Source organism: Camelus ferus, chromosome X, assembly GCF_009834535.1.
Source record: "Camelus ferus isolate YT-003-E chromosome X, BCGSAC_Cfer_1.0, whole genome shotgun sequence".
NCBI classification, from domain to species: Eukaryota; Metazoa; Chordata; class Mammalia; order Artiodactyla; family Camelidae; genus Camelus; species Camelus ferus.
The window spans coordinates 100,277,826-100,296,649 of record NC_045732.1 but is presented as its reverse complement, the minus strand read 5'-3'; the positions used below and the strand labels follow the sequence as shown (position 1 = coordinate 100,296,649).

Genomic DNA, 18,824 nt, shown 5'->3' with positions numbered 1-18,824 from the left:
TATTCTTGTATCTAAAGTTGTCCCAGTCCTGAAACAGCTCTCACAAGGGTGAAAAATGGTAGACTCTGCACAGGTTTCTCAGGGAGTTGCCTGAAAGATTGAATTGGGACCATGATCCTTTGAAAATTAAGTCTGTTTTGTTCCCTCTGGCACAGTAGCCTTCACTGAGAGTGTGGGCTACTGTCCTTATGGCCAATATTGATCTAGAATTTGGAGAATGGTAAGCAGGAAATATTAAATCCCATAGTATCCTACTTTTTTATTCACTAAACCTTCCATTTGGGCTATAAGTTTTTATCTTCTTTTGTAAGCTTAAAAGCTAAAGGGGATTCCAGAGTTCTGTAGAAGTTGACTCTGATGGATTCTGCCAGCACATTAGTTGTTGGAGGGACAGTCTTGGATTTTTCCTATTCCATTATTATGTAGTCCCCTTCTCTCCTTTTTTTATCCTTTGATTCTAAGAATCATCACTGTTTTATAAACCACTATAAAAGAGAAAAAGATAAAACTGTCAAATGATAACAGGTTTGTTGACTGTACCAGGTACAAAAAGAAAACACTGCATTTAAACATGAGCATAGTGGAATGCAAAACTGAATTTTTGTATACTGCTGAGTTTTCCTCCCTTGATTGCATTCGATTTAACTACTTCCTCCACATTTTTTTTCTTCTTTTCCTCTAGCTTGTGATTGGCACAGTGGAACGATCTAGAATTTGCAGGTTCGGGTGTAAAGCCAGATATGTTGCACAACTCTCATTCAAATGATATTCCTCAACGTCATGACTCAAATTATGGTAGCACAAATAAGAAGCATTCATTGGATGAACGTGATAACTTTATAACAAGGAGCAGGAGTTTGCGGAGCCCAATGCACTGCACACGAGAGTCAAGAGAGGAACCTCCAGGGCCTGAAGCTGGAACAGATCCCTCTGATGGGCAACGAGATTCACAGTACAAAACAAACAAAGAAATAACCTTAGGTAATAATCTCTGCCCAGTGGTTGGGGATTTTCACATGCTGCTTGTTTAACTTATGTTTTCTGCAGCACAGGAAGTTGCTGAACATGATCAGTTTTGAGGTAGATGTTTAGCTAATACACATCGTTTCTTTGATCAGGTTAGTGTGTCTGTCTGCTGCAATTATATGAGGTGGTGAAAAATAGCAGAGTAGAGAGCTTAGTTTATACCTTGGTTCTTTGAATAATTAAGAATTGTTCCCCCCCCCCCCAAAATTGGCCAGTTTGGCAGAAGCAATATTTGATTTGCCTTCTGTTTGTTCGTTTAAAGTTGCCTGACTAATAATTATTGTAAACTGTGTATTTGGTCAGTTTATTAAAGAATATTCACTAAAATTTAGAAATGAGATATGTTATTTTTAGCTTGGAACTTGGGTTAATAAGAGTGTTTTTTAAGGTATGTTTTCTCCTTCTGCTTAGTTAGTTTGACAGTTAGGACTGAGAATGTGATATGTTAAGTTTCAGGAATGAAATCTGAATCCCTTGTTTCACCTTACTGGGTGCTGCTCAATTTTTTATTCCTATTGTACCTAACATTTACCTTGTTTGATTTCAGTGATTTCTGCATAAGATGGTAACTGTCTTTCTTAATCCACTTTGCACCTTTTAAAGATGTTAATATTTATAGGAGTATGAAAAACATTTATAATTCTTTACAGACAAGACAAGTATCTTCAGAATCAATAGCCCGAATGCTAGGCATAAAATTTAGCTTCGTGTTAAAATTGTTTAAACTTAAAATGGCTCAAATTTAAAATCTTCATAAAATTGAAGTATACATTGTCGTTATGTCTCATACATTAATCGTTGTATTTTGTCTTTTTTGTTTTGTCTTTACCTGAGGGAGGAAATCTTTCAGTACTAGAATTTTATGTGGATAGGAAAGTATTCTTTTTGAATTTCACCTGTTCTCCCTCTCTCCCTTTCCCATCAGTCTGTAAAGTATACCAAATACCAACATTTTCTTCAAATTTTTTTAAATGAAATATCCTATATTAAAGAGTGACATATTAGAAAATAAAAAGGGACCTACCCCAGAGTAAGAAAAAGAACATTCTCTTTTCCTTTAAGGCCTCATTCACCCTGATCTATCTTAGCCATCTGCTTCTCTCTGCCACAGTTATTAGAGTACTCTATTAAAACTCACCCTGCAAAGAAAGTGCTAACTTGACTCTTTTCTTGATGCTAAACTTGCTTAACATGTAGAATATGCTTGCTGAATGATCAGAAAATAGTCATAACTCAGGCTGGTCATAGGAAGTGTTACCTGCCACAGGGGATTTGTGTGTATATTAGACAGACAGTGGGTGTTAGCTGAAGAGCCTTCTGCACTTTGTTGTTTATTTGCTCTTGGCTGGGAGGAATGTTTGAAAGACATTCTACCCTTTGTAAAATTTCTTAACTTGGAATCAGCCATTAGGTAAAATTTTTTAAACTTTTGGAAATGTTCTCACTGTTTAAGTGCTAAATAACTGGCAGTGTTGATAAGTGAGAAATTTGGGTACTGGTAAGGCTAATAATTAATCAGTTTAAAAATAGTGTCTTTAATTTAGCAGATAATTTCCAATTATAGCTTTAAATTGTATTCTAAATATAAACATGTTTTATGTAAAATTTACAGGTTGGATTAATGTTATCCTTATGGTCCTTTCTTTCCTTTATTTATGAATCATCAGGAAAAGAAGTATTATTATTGATGCAAGCCTTAAACAGTCTTTCAACTCCAGAGGAGAAGCTGGCAGCTCTCTGTAAGAAATATGCTGATCTCGTGAGTATTAAGAGAGCAAGGCCCATAAAATATATAGCAAAATGTGGGTGTGCATGATAAACTTTAAAAGTATAATTCTGATACAGCTTTACATGTAAAATTATATTTTATTACAGACTTGAAGAATCAAAATTTCTTGGGACTCATGTTGATTGTATGGCTTACTTTTATTATACAATATATAGCTTTCTGAGTGAAACTGATTTCCTGAAAGTCACTTAGCCTTAGCATTTCTAGATCAGCATTTTCATTTGTTCACATGTCTTACAGGTGGGAGGGAGCGGTTTCTGTGTTTAAATTCAAGGAATTCTAGGCATGAGAGAAATGTTAGAGTTAACCACTGTGAGGAAAATTGTAGCAAGAAAAACAGCACTGTTTCTCGTGAAGTATTTTCTGAACATCTCCTCCATGTCTGGCATTGTTCCTTTTTCTATCTTCCAAAGAAATTGACTTGTGGAAGAATTTGTTCTAACCTCTGTTATTTCAGGTAGCATTCTTCATCTGGGATTATGGAAGCATTCTCAACATGGGAATCCTGCCATCCTTTCAAAAGCAAAGAGAGGAAAAGTTGTAGAACCCTTCGAATAATAGTTGTGGGAAATTGTTAGCATAGTTGATTCCAGTGTAAATGCCAACATTCTTGCTTTTTGTGAAGGATTTATGTTAATTATCACTGGTAAACTTTGTGCATTTTCATCTGTTGTTAAAGCAACTATTCTGTATTATAAACATGAGTGTGTTTTGTCCATAACTAATTCTAAGAACAGAGTTGCAGCATCCACTGTTGCTCAAGTGGAACCTGTATAGTCCAGTCGGTAGACTGGCACCTTCTGATATTGTGAGAAGCAAGAACATGTTGGCATCAGTGAAAGTGACCTAGAGCTGTCCAGATGCAAAGATGGCAGAAATCAGTGTTGTTGGATTGCTGCCTCAGGAAAGAAATGTTTCCATTGTATATGGAAGCCAGTCTCTAATCTTATAGCCACATAATGGAAATCAAGGCAGAAGCAACAGAAATAGAAGACAGAAAAAGAGGGGGAGAGAGAGTGAAAAAAGAAAAAAGAAAGATAAAGTGTTAGTGAATTGGTTGACCAGTCTTATGCCGGGATCCAAGCCTGGGCTGAGATGTCTCATCCCAGCTAGGGAAGTTCTTTTCCCATTGGATTCACACAACTAATAATGAAGCCAGTGTTGAGACTGGAACAGCACAGGCTTTATTCAATGGCAAAGAATGGAGAATTGGGAACCTAGTTCACAAATCAGCTTCTCAAACCAATATGGGCAGAGACAATCAGTATACAGGAGGATTGAGGTAAATGGGAAGGAACTGGAAAGGGTGGGAGGAGTCTTCATGAGTTGTCCAAGAACAGGGATGTGGTTTGACCCTAGAACCAAGGAACTCTCCTTTTAAATTTTTGTATGGGCTTTTCCAGTTGCTCTCATGGCAGTCGTCAACTGTCATGGTGTTGGTGGATGTGTCACTTAGCATGCTGATATATTACACTAAGTGTATAGTGAGGCTCAAATTGACTGGAAGTCAAATCCTCTGCCATCTTGGGCTCACTGGTTCTAACCAGTTGTTTTGCTTTGTTTTGTTTTGTTTTGTTTCTTTGCAGCTTCCTTCTGAAACTTAGATAAGAGTAATTGGTTTCTCTTTGAGGGAAGGGCAGGGATATGCTTCTGGGGTCACAGCCTTTGTAACCAAATTAGTGAAAGTTAGGTAAGAAAAGCAGCAGAATACAAGGTTATGTAGTAGACCCCTGATGTGACAGCAGCATCCAGCTGGTGTATAAAAAAAGTAGGTATGCTTTGGTTTTAAAAATATGTCCCAAAACTGTTTTTTGAACAACTAATATTTTAAAAAGTTGACTTACCATGTGTAACAGCTGGACCACCTTGGGGGTATATCATCACTGTCACATCAAGCTAGGTAGGACAGGTTGAGTACAGAGTCTACCCCACAGTGTGACCCATAATCAGGAGGACAGTAAAACACATGGAGCAGGAAGTCTGAACTCCACATCAGGAACCCCAGCTTTTAAGATCCGCACCTGAGAGACAAGCCCGTAAAACATCTGGCTTTCAGAAACAACCGGGAAGTCATACCCATGTGGCCCAAAGTGCAATAGTAAACTGAGAAATGCCTGTTTTTCTGTTTTAATTGAAGTAACAGTGAATTAAAATGTGTCTATCTCTGACATACAGCACAATGTCCTAGTCATGCATATGCATACATGTTTTCATTTTTTCATTAAATGTTATTACAAGATATTGAATATAGTTTCCTGTGCTGTAGAAAAGACACTTTTTAAAAAATCTATTTTTATATATAATGGCTAACATTTGCAAATCTCAAACTCCCATATCTATGCCCTCCTACCCCCTTCCCCCAGTAAGCATAAGATTGTTTACTAAGTCTGTGAGCCTGTTTCTGCTTTGTAGATGAGTTTATAGTGTCTTTTTTTTTTTAAGATACCACATATAAGTGATCTCATATGATATCTTTCTTTCTCTGTCTGACTTACTTCACTTAGAATGACAATCTCTAGGCCCATCCATGTAGCCGCAAATGGCATTATATCATTCTTTTTTCTAACTGAGTAGAATTCCATTGTATAAATATACCACTGCTTCTTTATCTGGTCATCTGTTGATGGACATTTATGCCCCTTAAAAGCTTCTGCACAGACTCAGTAATCCCAGGTCACAGTGCAGATAGCACCTGTTTGAAAATCGCCCAGACTTTATGTGAAGGTGGCCTCTGTGGCAATGGCCTATTGGGATACTATCCACAGATGAAGGTGCTTGTGGGAACCATTTCCACACTCTTTCTCTAAGTTGCTAAAGACAGTGGGAGCCATTTTTACACTTTCCCTCTGCTGCATCCCACAGCTCCAGTATCTCCTAGAGAGGACCTTTTACACATGTCTGCTGCCTGGTTTGGCAGCTTCCACACAGGGAATGTCGTGTGATCACCTGGCCCTGGAGGCCAAGAGTCTTGTGTTCTAGGGTCCCATAGGATGCTAACAATTGGAGAGACAGTTCTTGGCAGCCTACCACTCTCAAGGCACTGCACAGACAGCAGAATGAAACACATTCCTGGTCTTTCCAAGAAAGAGGATTATTTACTTGTCCAGGAGCTTTGGCTTGAGGGGAAGTCTTCTCATGTGGCATAATCTGTAGGTCTTTGGAGTTGCTCTTAGGGAACAGAGGCCAGGGGACATGATCTTTGCACTTTCCCTCTGATTTTATTTTTATTATTATTATTATTTTTTTAGCTTGCTCCTATCTTCCATAAAGGAGCTTACCTGGTCCCCAGATTCTTGTGTCTCCTTCCAGGAAGCACCTCTACATTGCTTGGTTCTGGTGGCCAGTGTTGGCCAGTGGGTCCCACAAGACTATAACCAATGGAGAAAAGTTCTTGAATGGCTACCACTCCAGTTCCTAGCAAGAGGCAACAAACCTGAGGGTTAGGTCTTTCTGTGAAAAAGGCTTGTTAGCTAATCTTCATGGCTGTTGACTGAGGGGCAGGCTTTTAAATAAACACACACCTAAGGGCTGCCTCTAAGCCTTTTAGAGACCTCAGGAGGCAGGTGCTGTCTTTGCTCTCTCCTTCTGATACTCCAGAGTCCTAGAATCCCTTGGAATGGAAGTTCTTACATGCGTCTTTTCCCTGCTTTTGTGGCTGCTGCCCATAGAACCCCCCATGAACATCTGGTCTGGTGACCAGGGAAGTTTGGATACCTGGGTCCCCTGGGACAGTAAGAATCAGATAGACAGCTGGCTACAACACCTCTGGCCCTTCACAGACAGCACACTGAAACACACCTCCTTTTGTGTGACAGAAGTCTGTTTGCTTGTTCTGGAACTTTGATCTGAGGGGCAAGCTTTGGGTTTTGTATACATCTACCGGCCTGTCAATTTTGCTCTCTGGGAACACAGGCTGAAGAAGCCCTGTCTTTGAACTTTCCTTCTGCATTGTTACATCTCACCAATATTTCCAAGAAGGGTACACATCCACTTTTGTATGGAGGCTCAATTGTTTTCTGTCACCAAATGGACACCTCTAGCTGTCCTTGTCTGGTGGCAAGCAGAGCTTAGCTTGCAGTTGTACAGGAGTGTATTATATTTGTATTCTTTAAAAGCTGCTGCCTTTCAGGGTCATGCTTCCAATCAGCCTGAATATAGGTGGTGCTGAGATCTCTTCCCACCCCTTTGGGACACTGACAGGTGTTAGAACACACTCAACACCTGGGAGCTATTAAGAATAAAATAAGCTGCTTAAACAAGCAATCAAAGGTTTGAGAACAAGCAAGAGCTGCAAGGGTGAAAGATAAGATTCATCTCCTATATGAGACCACTCCTTCAAGACTGGGAGAGATAGCTATTTCATGTAGTAGATAGAAACAACCACAGTCAAACAAAATGAAGCAAAGACAAATTTGTTACAATAAACAATAAAAATTCAGAGAAAGTCATAAAGATAAGTAATTTATCTGATAAAGAATTCAAAGTAATCATCATAGAGATACCAACAGAACTAGCGGGAAAAAAATGCATGAACACAATGAGAATTTCAACAAAGGTACGAAATATAGTACCATATCAAAGTTACAGAGCTAAAAAATCTTTTTAAAAAACCCTGAAAAAATACACTAGAAGGATTCAACAGCAGAGTAGATGAGGAGGAAAAAAGGATCAATGAACTTGAAGCAAGCGCAGTTGGAGCTCCACAAGCTTAGCAGCAAAAAGAGAAAAAAGTTCAAGGTTGCTTAAGGGAAATGGGGGTACATCAAAGGACTAACATTCACATTATAGTGGCCCAGGATGAAAAGAGAAAGGGGCAGAACACTCATTTGAAAAAAGATGACTGAAAACTTCCTTAACCTGGGGAAGGAGACAGACATGCAGCTCCAGGAAGTTCCAACTAAGATGTATTCAAAGGAACCAACAGCAAGAAACATTATAATTAAAATGTCAAACAATAGAGACAGAGACTTAGGGCAGCAAGAGAAAAACAAATTGTTGCATACAAGGGAACTCTCAGGAGATTATCAGCAGATGTTTCAGCACAAATTTTGCACACCAGGAGGAAGTGGCACAATCTAATCAATGTACTGAAAGAAAGAATTCCATCCAAGAATACTCTACCCAGCAAAGTTACAATTTCCAAAAAGGAGGGATAAAGAATTTGCCATACAAGCAATTCTGCAGGAGTTCATCACCACCAACCCAGTCTCATAAGAAATGTTAGAGTGACATCTTTAAGCTGAAAAGGGCTTATTGATTATTAACAAGAACACATGTGAAAGTGTAAATCTCTGGCAAATGACCTATATAGGAAAGGTAATAGATTAATCACTTGTAAAACCAATGAAAAGACAAAAGTAGTGAAAGATTACTCTAACTACAATAATAGATATTAAGACATATACAAGATAAAAGGTATAAAATGTGACATCAAAAGCATAAAAAGTGTAGGGGGAGAATATAAATTTAGAGCTTTAGAATGCATTTAAACTTAAGTTGTTACCAATTTTAAACAGACTGTTATAATTTGTTATATGTAAGCCTCATGGTAACCACAAAGCAAAACCTGTCGTAGATAGACAAAAGGTAATGAAAAAGGAATTTAAGCATAAGTACCTACCTATAAATAATTATTTTAAATGTAAATGGGCTCCATTCAAAAGGCACAGAGTGGCTGAAGGGATAAAAGGAAAAACGAAAACAAGGCCCCTTTAAATGCTGCCAGTAGGAGACTCACTTCAGATGTAAGGACAGACACAGACTAAAAGTGAAGTGTTACAAAAAGATAGTTCATAGAAATGGCAACCAAAAGAAGGCAGTGGTACCTATATTTACATCAGACGAAAATAGACTAGAACAGTGTAATAAGAGAGAGAGAAGAGCATTACATAATGATAAAGGGGGGAGTCCAACAAGATGATAAACATGTTAAATGATGTTAAATATTTTTGCACGCAACATAGGACCACCTAAATATATAGAGTGAATATATATAAAGCAGTCTTAATGGGAGAAACAGACAGCAATACAATAATAGCAGGGGATTCTAATATGGCCCCTACATCAACTGTGTACACTGTGCAGACAAAATCAGCATGAAACAACATGTCAGACTTAAGAGATATACACAGAACATTCCTTTGAAAAACAGCAGAATCACACATTCTTTTTTAGTGCTCAGGAACATTCTGGAGAATAGCTTATTTGTCAGGCCACAAAACAAGTCTTAATAATTTCAGAAATATTGAAGTGATAGCAGGTATTCTTCCTGACCGTAATGGTATGAAAGTGGAAAAGTTTCAGATGTGTGAGATTAAACAATATGTAGTGAACAACCAATGTGCCAATGAAGAAATCAAAAGAGAAATTAAAAAACAAATGCCTTGAGGGAAATGAAACTATAACACATTAGATTTACAAAGACAAAACTGACAAAATTTTAGCTAGACTCATGAAGAAAAAGGGCTGAAATGAATAAAATCAGAAAGGAAATAGATATTACAGTTGATACCACAGAAAATTGGAGGATGATGGAAAGAGAATACTGTGAATAACTATATGCCAGCAAATTGTACTACATAGGAGAAATGGATAAATTCCTTAAACCATACAAGATGGAAGAACTGAATTATGAAGAAATAGCAAATGTGAAGAACATACCAAAAACAAGTGAGGACACTGAATCAGTAATCAAACACCTCCCCCAAAATAAAAGTTTAGAACCAACTGACTTCATTAGTCAATTCTACCAAAAATCCAAATGTTTAATACCTGACTTTCTCAAGAAAGTCGAAAAGGAGGGAATGAATGCTTCCTATCTTACCTTATGAGGCCCTGTTTCCAAACATCTCAAGAAAAAGAAATAGGCCTATATTCATGGTGAAGGTAGGTTAAAAAAACTCCTTCAAAGAATGTAAGTCAGCTGAATCCAGCAATACATTAAAAGTATCATATGCTGTGATCAAATGGGATTTACATCAGGATTGCATGGATGATTCAGTCTCTGAATTTTAATCATTGCGATACATCTCATTAACAAAATGAAGGATAAAAATCAGCATCACTTCAATAGATGCAGACAAAGCATCTGACAAACTTCAGTGTTCATTTATGATAAAAGTTCTCAGCAAAGTGGGTACAGAGGAGATTTACCTCAACATAAAATAAGTCAACATATGACAATCCCACAGGTAACATGCTCAATGGTGAAGTGCTGAAAGCTCTTCCTCCAAGATAGGAACAAGATGAAGATACCCATTCTCATTACTTTTATTCAACATAGTATTGGAAGTCCTAACCAGAGCTATTAGGCTAGAAAAAGGAATAAAATTTAAACAGATTGGAAAGGAACAAACAACACTATCAGTGTTGTCAGCTGACATGATACTAAATTATACAGAAATCTCTAAAGACTACCAAGAAACTCTTAGAACAAATACATTCAGCAAGGTTTGCTTGATAGAAAATCAGTTTACAAAAATGAGCTTTTGTTTCTGTACCTTAGTAAACTGTCAGAGCTGTTAAGAAAACAGTCCCATTTCAAACCCTGTCAAAAAAAATTAAACACCTAAGAACAAACTTAACCAAGGAAGCTTTCACTTCCTTTCAGTTTGTACAGTGACGAATATTCGATATTGATGAAAGAAATTGAAGACACAAATAAATGGAATGAGGTTTTGTGCTTGCGGATTGGGAGAATTAATATTGCTTAAATGTCCATGTGCCCAAAACAATCTACAAATTTATGAAAACCCCTGTGAAAATATCAATAGCATTTTACTTACAGAAAAGAAGAAACAATCCTAATTTTTTTATGAACCACAAGAGACCCTTAATAGTAAAAGCAATCTTGTAAAGGACAAACAAGTTGGAGGCATTTTGTGTCTTGATTTCAAAGCTACAAATCTACAGTAATCAGTGCAGTATGGTATTATAATCAAAATAGACACATAGGTCAATGAAACTGATCAGAGAGCCCAGAAATAAACTTGTACACTCATAATTAACTAATACACAACAGAAAAGCCAAGAATTGTACAATGGGGAAAGGAGAATCTCTTCAATAAATTGTCTTGGGGAAATGGGATATTCAGAAAAGAATTCATGCAAAATGACTGAAAAGGAACATCTGTCTTACACCACACACAAAAGCTAACTCAAAGTGGGTTAAAGAATTCATCAAATGGAAGCCCTGAAAATTCCTAGAAGGTAACATAGGTGGTAAGCTCCTTGACATAGGTCTTAGAGACAACAAAAGTAACGAGCAAAAGTAAATAAGTAGAATTACATCAACTGAACAGTTTCTGCATAGCAAGGGATATCATGAAAAAATTGAAAATGTAGCTTACGAAGTGGGAGAAAATATTTGCAAATCATATACTTGATAAGGGGGTAATGTGCAAAATATATAAAATTGATAAAATATAAATATATATATAAATAAAATACATAAAACTTAACAGCAAGAACCAAACATTATAATTAAAAACTGATAGAAGATCTGAGCAGATTCTCTTTTTTAATCAGGAAAAACAAGATCGCTGGCAAGTATATGAAAAGTTGATCAAAATCACTAATTATTAGGGGAATACCAATGAAAGCCATGATGAGATATCAAATCACAACCTTAGTGTGGTTATTAAGAAGGCATGAGATAACAAATTGTGGTGGTGACGTGGACAAATGCGAACCCTTCTGTACTGTCTGTGGAAGTGTAAATACATTATGGAAGTATATCTAAAATTAAAAATAGGCTTACCATATGAGCCAGCAGTTTCTCTTTGGAGTTTTTAATCCAAAGAAAATAAAATCACTAATTTGAAAACTTAAGTGTTCATTGCAGCATTATTTAGCCAAGATACAAGAAAACCTTAGTGTCCGTTAATGGATGTATGGATAAAGGAGATGTGGGGAGTGTGCACATGTGTGCATACACATGCTTGCACACAATAGAATATTATTTTTGACCACTAAAAGTAAATAAATCTGGCCATTTGCCTAGACAGCATGATGAAAATAGAGGGATTTATGCTAAGTGAAATAAGACAGAGAAAGACAAATGTATAAGCTCACTGATATATGGGTAAAAACAAAAACAAGCACAAGCTTATAGATACAGAGAACAGATTGGTGGTTGTTGGAGGTGGGGGTAGGAGGTAGGCAGCTGTGGAAAGGTACAAACTTGCAGTTATAAAAGAAATCATGGGGATGTAATGTACTCCTTGATAAGTATAGTTATTAATGCTGTAGTTCATATTTTAAAATGGCAAAGAGTATGACATTTAAAAAAAGGATGTTTTGTAACAGCATATGGTGATGAATGTTAACTAGACTCATTGTGATCATTTTGCAACACATAGAACTATTAGATCATTATTTTGTATACCTGCAACTAATGTAATACCAGTTATACCTCAATTAAGAAAAAATAAGAAAAACTAAATTAAGCTTTAAATTGTCTAGAATAATAAGTACATGTGTATTTTTTAACTTTGAACCAGGGAATTCTTTGATACACCAAAAGCACTTCTAAGGTTAAAAAAAAAAAAAAGGCCGATTGTGACTTTATCAAAATTAATCCTGACTCATGTAGACATCTTGCAAATGAGAGGGAAAATGAAACGGCAGATTATAAACCAGGAAGGACATATTTCCAACAGATAACCTGCACAGGATTAGCATCAGGAATAGGAATATCTGAATAACATTTGCAGATTAACAAAGAAAGGCAAAACATCCAATAGGAAAAGAACAAGAGATTTTACTGAAAAGGAAAAATATACAAAGGTATTTGACTCTGTTAGTGATTAAGGAATGCAAATCAAAAGCACAATGAGGTGCCATTTTATGCTCATTCTCATTGTAGAAGTTTAGAATTCTGGTAATAGTGTTGAAGATAGTATGGGTCTCTAAATCGTTCTTGGGATTATCAATCTCTCAGCTCCTATAGAGAACAACTTGCTGTAATGTAAAATTGAACATTTGAAATCCCAGCAGTGACGCTAGGTTTATACCTTACAGAAATTCTTGTGTGTTTACAAAAGGAGACAAATATCCAAGAAGGTTAATACCCTTGTGATAATAAATTAAACTAGGAACAATAAAAAAAAAGTTTGTAAGAGAATGTGTAAAGTGGTTGTTGTTGATCAAGGTTATCTGGGAAGATAATCTGGGGTCGCACAGAGCTCAAGATAATCTGTATAACAAATGCAACAATATAGGTGAATTTTAGCAATATGGTCTAGGGTGACTAAAAATCCTCCAAAGATAGCATAGTGCATGTTACTCTTTTTTAAACGTGTAAAGCAAACAAACCAAAGCAATGGAAAGAAGATACAATAAAAACAGTAGAAATAATGTAAAAACAAAAGCAAAGAAAGGATGAACATAGAATTCAGAGTTACAATTATCTTGAATCAGGGAAAGAAGTGGGATAGTAAGCAGGAGGTAAGCAGTTAATGCTCAGGTTTTTGTGTTGGTGGTAAATAATTCACTAAGGCCTTGAATTGGTATGGATGAGTATGTCTTGAATCAAGAATTGTGATTAATCCAGTTCTCTGTACCTGAAGTTCAAAATATAAATCTGGAGGGAAATTATTTTTAAAGAAGATTTTATAAAATTCTTTTGTCTTTTGTATATATAGGTACAATTTAGGTATATGCATTTTATACAAATTGAAAATAATTTTTCTTATATATTTTATTTTTTCACTCAATTTATTTTGTATTTTTCTTAAATGTTTTTAATTCTTCAAAATCTACCTCTAGTAAATATAAGCATTGAATTACCAAGCAGAAATAAGAGACTCTTTAAAGGCTGCTGTAGCATATGTGAGTGGAAGACTTAACATCTTTGCTGTTGTGAACTTTAAAGAAATATAATCAATAGAGCTAGCACACCTTAACAGTAAATGCTTTAGTTTTGCATCTTGGTACTGTCACTATAGATACCTGTATGACCTTCACCAAGTCAATTCTCTTAAGTCTCAGTTTGTACATTTTTTTAAGTTGAGGAAATAATACTTAACAAAAGTATGAGTAAAGTATAGAGAAAATGCTCAGCAAATAATGGTTACTAAATGGAAAATATCTTTGATTGCAGTCTTTAAGTTTACTATTGTTTCATGTATTCACTAGTTGTGTTTCTATACCTTTTGATCACCTAAGTCCTTTCCTCCTTTCCCTTTGGGATGTTGCTGTACATTTTTTTTTTTTAACTACAGCAAAATGAATATAATTTTACTGCTTTTACTCAAAAGTAATGTTTCAAAATCTCAGTCCTCTCCACATACTTCTGTCCATAATCAGACAAAAAGAATACAGAATGGTTCTTTGAGTTGCCACATTTTATACTCTCTCTGTTTTATCAGTGCCTCTTCCTCTGGGGCATATGTTTACATAGCAGGGTCTCTAACCTTCTTTAAGGTACCTTCCCTTTTGGAAACACTACTCGTGTGTCTAAGATGAGCTTAGACTTTGCAGAGTACCTACTAGATTTGACTGGAATCCCTCCTGACTATCTCAGTGATAAAGCTAATGGCTTATCTGCACTTAGTGTTAACTTCTACATAACCACAGCTGCCAGGTACAGGTTGTCTGTAAGAAATAAATTTCTAGGCTGTAGTCTTCTAGTTTGTATTCTAAACCATAGCAGATCTGTAGGTTCTGACGAGCCCTTTGTTATTCCACAAGAAAACCAGGACGAACCTTGCCTTCTGACCACAAATGAAAGACATAGTACCTAGAAATAGGGGAATTAGGATTTGGGAGATGGAAACTGTATGAAGTGGTTCTTTCTCTGCAGTTCGCCGTGCCTGCCACCTCCACCAAGCTAAGACAAAGATTAAAAAAAAAAAAAAAAAAAAAAAAAAAGGCTATGGCCTTCTGAACTGCAACTTCCAAAACTCATAGCCCCTTCTATGATCAGTACTTCAGCTTTTATTTACTGGAAGCTGGCTGTCCCCTGAAGATCTTACTGCCTTTTGATCTTTTCCCCCTCATATATATATCTCAAGTTAGACCCTTCCTGTTTTTATGTCTTCGTTTTTGAAACCTAATATTTAATGAAGTTTTACAATAAATCTAGCTTTTCCTCTATTTTCCCTTTCTGTTGCTGCCATGTACCAATTTTCCTTGTCATCTCTCCCACACTGAAGTCTTTTACATTGATCAGTGCCCTAGACTCCTGCTCTCAATCTTGATGCTTCCTTGGTGTAAACAGTCTGTATGAAATTCTGGCCCTGGCCTCATGTTTCTTTTCTATTGTGGTAAAAAATACATAACTTAAAATTGGCATTTAAAATGCTTCTAATTGCTACTTAACTTTTAAAGGAACTGATGTCATTGCCATAGCAGCTGCATTCTTTTACATTCTTACAGCAGTGTACAAGAGTTCCAGTTTCTCAACTCTGTTGCCAACAGTTGCTGTATTTTTTCATCCCTCTCCCATAGGAACTTTTTTAATTGTGGTAAAATATCCATAACATTAAATTTATTATTTTAACTGTCTTAAGGCATGTGGTTCTGTGGTATTAAAAACATTTGCATTTTTGTGTTACTATTGGCTGTTCTCCTTGTCTAGAAATTTTCATCATCCTATGCTGAAACTCTATACCTAATAAACAGTAAGTCCTTAATCTACCTGCCCCCCTCAGCCACTATGAAGCACCATTCTGTTTCTTCTCTGTATGAATCTGTCTACTGTAGATACTTCACATAAGTGGGATCATATAATATTTGTCCCTTGTGCTTCATTTATTTGACTTAGCATAATGTCTTTAAGATCCATCTATGTTGTAGCATGTATCAGAATTTTGTCACTTCTAGCTGAATAACATTGCTTATATTTATATACTGTATTTTGCTTACATCAATTCATCCTTTGATAGAAATTTGGGTTTTGTATACTTTTTGGCTGCTTTGAATAATGCTGCTGTGAAATAAGTATACAAATACCTGTTCAAGTACTCATTTTTAATTCCTTTGTGTATATCCCCAGAGGTGAAATTGCTGGATGATATGATAATGCTCTGTTTAAATGCACAAAGATCAAAATTTCTCCACTTCCTTGCCAAAACTTTTCTCTTTTCCTAGTAGTAACCACCCTAATGGTTGTGATTTGGCATCTTACTGTGATTTGGTTTGTATTCCCCAGATGAGTTGTGATGTGTATCTTTAGAGATGATTATTGGCCGTGAGTATGTCTTCTTGGACATACGTCTGTTCAAGTCATTTGCCCTTTTTTTAAATTTTTTAATTTTTTTTTGGTTTTGAGTTTTAGGAGCTGTTTATATATTGTAAATGTTAATTTCATATGATTTACAAATATTTCCTCCTCTTCTGTAGGTTGCTTTTTATTCATTTGATTCTTTTGATGAAACATTGATAAAGTCAAATCTGCTTGTTTCTTATTTTGTTGCTTTTGCTTTTGGTGTCGCATTTGGGAATTGCTGTCTAGTTGTTACAAAGCTTTTTTCCTAAGTAGCTTTATAGTACAGTTTCTGGTCTTACATTTAAGTCATTGATCCCCTTTGAAAATCATTGTATATGGTGTTAGGTTAAGGGTCAAAATCTATTCTTTTTTGTATATGCCAATTCAGTTTTCCCAGCATCTTTGGTTGAGAGATGGTCCTTTCCCCATTGAATGGCCATGCCCCCCTTGTGATAATTTGACCACATATTTAAGTTTATTTCTGTGTTATTTATTCTGTTCCATTCTTTGTCTTTTATGCCACTACCATATTATCTTGATTACTATAACTTTGTTGTAAGTTTTAATATCAGCAAGTGTGAGACTTTCACATTTGTTCTTTTTCAGTATTTTTTGGCCATTCTGGATCCTTTGCGATTCCATAGGATTTTAGAATGAATTTTTCTATTTTTGCAAAAAACATCATTGGTGTTTTGGTAGAGATTCCATTCCATTCCATTCCATTCTATCACTTTTGGTCTTACTGCCATCTTAACAATATTCTGTTTAGTGTAGCTACCGCCACCCCTCTTTTGATTTTGGAATGTCTTTGTCTTCCTTATACTCAACCTATTTGTATTTTGGATATAAAATGAATCTCTTGCAGACAGTATATAGTTGAATTGTGTTTTTGTATATCTATTTGTTTATATTTTTCATTGAGATGTACAACATAATGATTAGATATGTATTTATATTAATGCACAATAAATCTGGTTAGCATCTATCAACACAAATACATGTATTTTTTCCTTTGATAAGAACTTTTAAGATCTACTGCCTTTGTGACTATCCCATAAACAGTACACTGTTATTACCTATAGTCATCATGCAGTTGTTTATTTCATACCTGGAAGTTTATACCTTTTACCATCTTCACCAGTCATGGTCTCCCATGGCTTCCTGACTCATTTGTGGCAACCATCAATCTGTTACCTGTATCTGAGTTGTTGTTTCTAAAGACTACAAATGTGAGTGAGATAACACAGATTTTGTCTTTCTCTTTCTGACTTACATCACTTTGCATAATGCCCTCAGCTTCTATTCATGTTGTCACAAATGGCAGCCTTCTTTTCCATCTTTGTAGTTGAAAAATATGCCATTGTCTCCCTGTGTTTATCCATTTATATTTATATGTATGACAATTAAAACTTGATTGATCCATCCTTGGACATGTAGGTTTTTCCATGCCTTGGCTATCCAGTTATGCCAACATAATCAGGTATCTTTTTGTGTTAGTATTTTCATTTCCTTAAGGAAAATATTGACAAGTAAAATAAATGGATCCTGTGGTAGTTTGTTTTAAATTTTTTTAAGGAAACAGTATACTGTTTTCTATAGTGGCTGCATTAATTTACATTCCCACTATCAGTGCAGGATGGTTTCCTTTTCTCCACATTCTCACCAACACTTGTTTGTCTTTCTGATGAGAGCCATTCTAACAAGTGTGAAGTGATAATCTCATTGTAGATTTTTGTGTCCTTTTCCCTGAAGATTAATGACTTTGAAGGTCTTCCTGTACTTGGTGCTCAGTTGTATGTGTTTTTTGGGAAAAAGTCTATTCACATCTTTGAGCTGAGTTAGTTTTGTTGTTGTTGTTGTTGTGGGGTTTTTTGCTTTTAGGTTTTTTTCTTCGTTTTTGTGTTGTTTGTTTGCTGTTGAATTTGGGTATTCTCTGTTCATTAGGTTCCAGTTTAATTTTGTTGACAGTTAACCATTGCTGTGCAGAAATTTTTAGTTGATCTAGTACCAGTTGTTTACTTTTGCTTTTGATGTCTTTGCTTTTGAAGTCAGATGCAAAATTCATCGCCAAGACTGAATTCAGGGAGCTTAACTTCTAGGAGTTTGATGGCTTTAGGTTTTACATTTAAGTCATTAATCCATTTTGAGCTAATTTTTGTGTATGGTATAACTAGGAGTCCCCCTTCATTCTTTTGCACGTTGCTGTCTGGGTTGTCACACCATTTATTAAAGAGGCTATCATTTACTTTGCTTTCCTTTTCATAAATTAATTGACCATAGTTGTGAAGGTTTATTTCTGGTCTCTCTACTCTGTTCTGTTGAGTTATGTGTCTGGTTTTATGACAGTACCATACTGTACTGGTTACTATAAATTTGTAATTATAACCTGAAATCAGGAAGTGTCATGGCTTTAGCTTTGTTCTTCTTTCCCAGGATTGTTTTGGTTATTCTGAGTCTTTTCTTGTTCTGTGCATATTTTAGGACTGTTTGTTCTATTTATGTGAAAAATGTCATTGAAATTTTGACAGAGATTGCGTTGAATCTACAGATTGCTTTGCACAGTGTGGACATTTTAAACAAAATTAGTTCTTCCAATCCAAGAGCATGGGCTATCTTTTCATTTCTTTGAATGATCTTCAGTTTTCTTTACCTGTGTCTCGTAGTTTTAAGTGCTGGTCTTCATCTCCTTGGTTAAATTTATTCCTCAATATTTTACCTCTTTGATCAACTTGTAAATGGAATTGCTTTTTCAGTTTGTCTGTTAGTTTGTTATTAGTGTATATAGAGACAGCTGATTTT

The 18,824-nt window shown here is 35.8% G+C and overlaps 1 protein-coding gene across 5 annotated transcripts in view; it reads left to right on the top strand.

The window, feature by feature from the left end:
• The first annotated feature begins 485 nt into the window (after positions 1-485).
• LOC102514204 (gamma-taxilin) overlaps positions 486-18,824 on the top strand; it is a 43,785-nt gene continuing 25,446 nt past the window's right edge. For 2 of the 5 annotated variants that reach the window (XM_032475356.1, XM_032475360.1), the window contains exons 1-2: positions 490-981; positions 2,694-2,785. In XM_032475356.1, coding sequence (XP_032331247.1) covers positions 741-981; positions 2,694-2,785 — 333 coding nt within the window. In that variant the 5' untranslated portion in view covers positions 490-740. Of the gene's footprint in view, positions 982-2,693; positions 2,786-18,824 lie in introns of all 5 variants that reach the window. The other 3 variants (XM_032475357.1, XM_032475359.1, XM_032475355.1) reach the window with 3 other exon arrangements.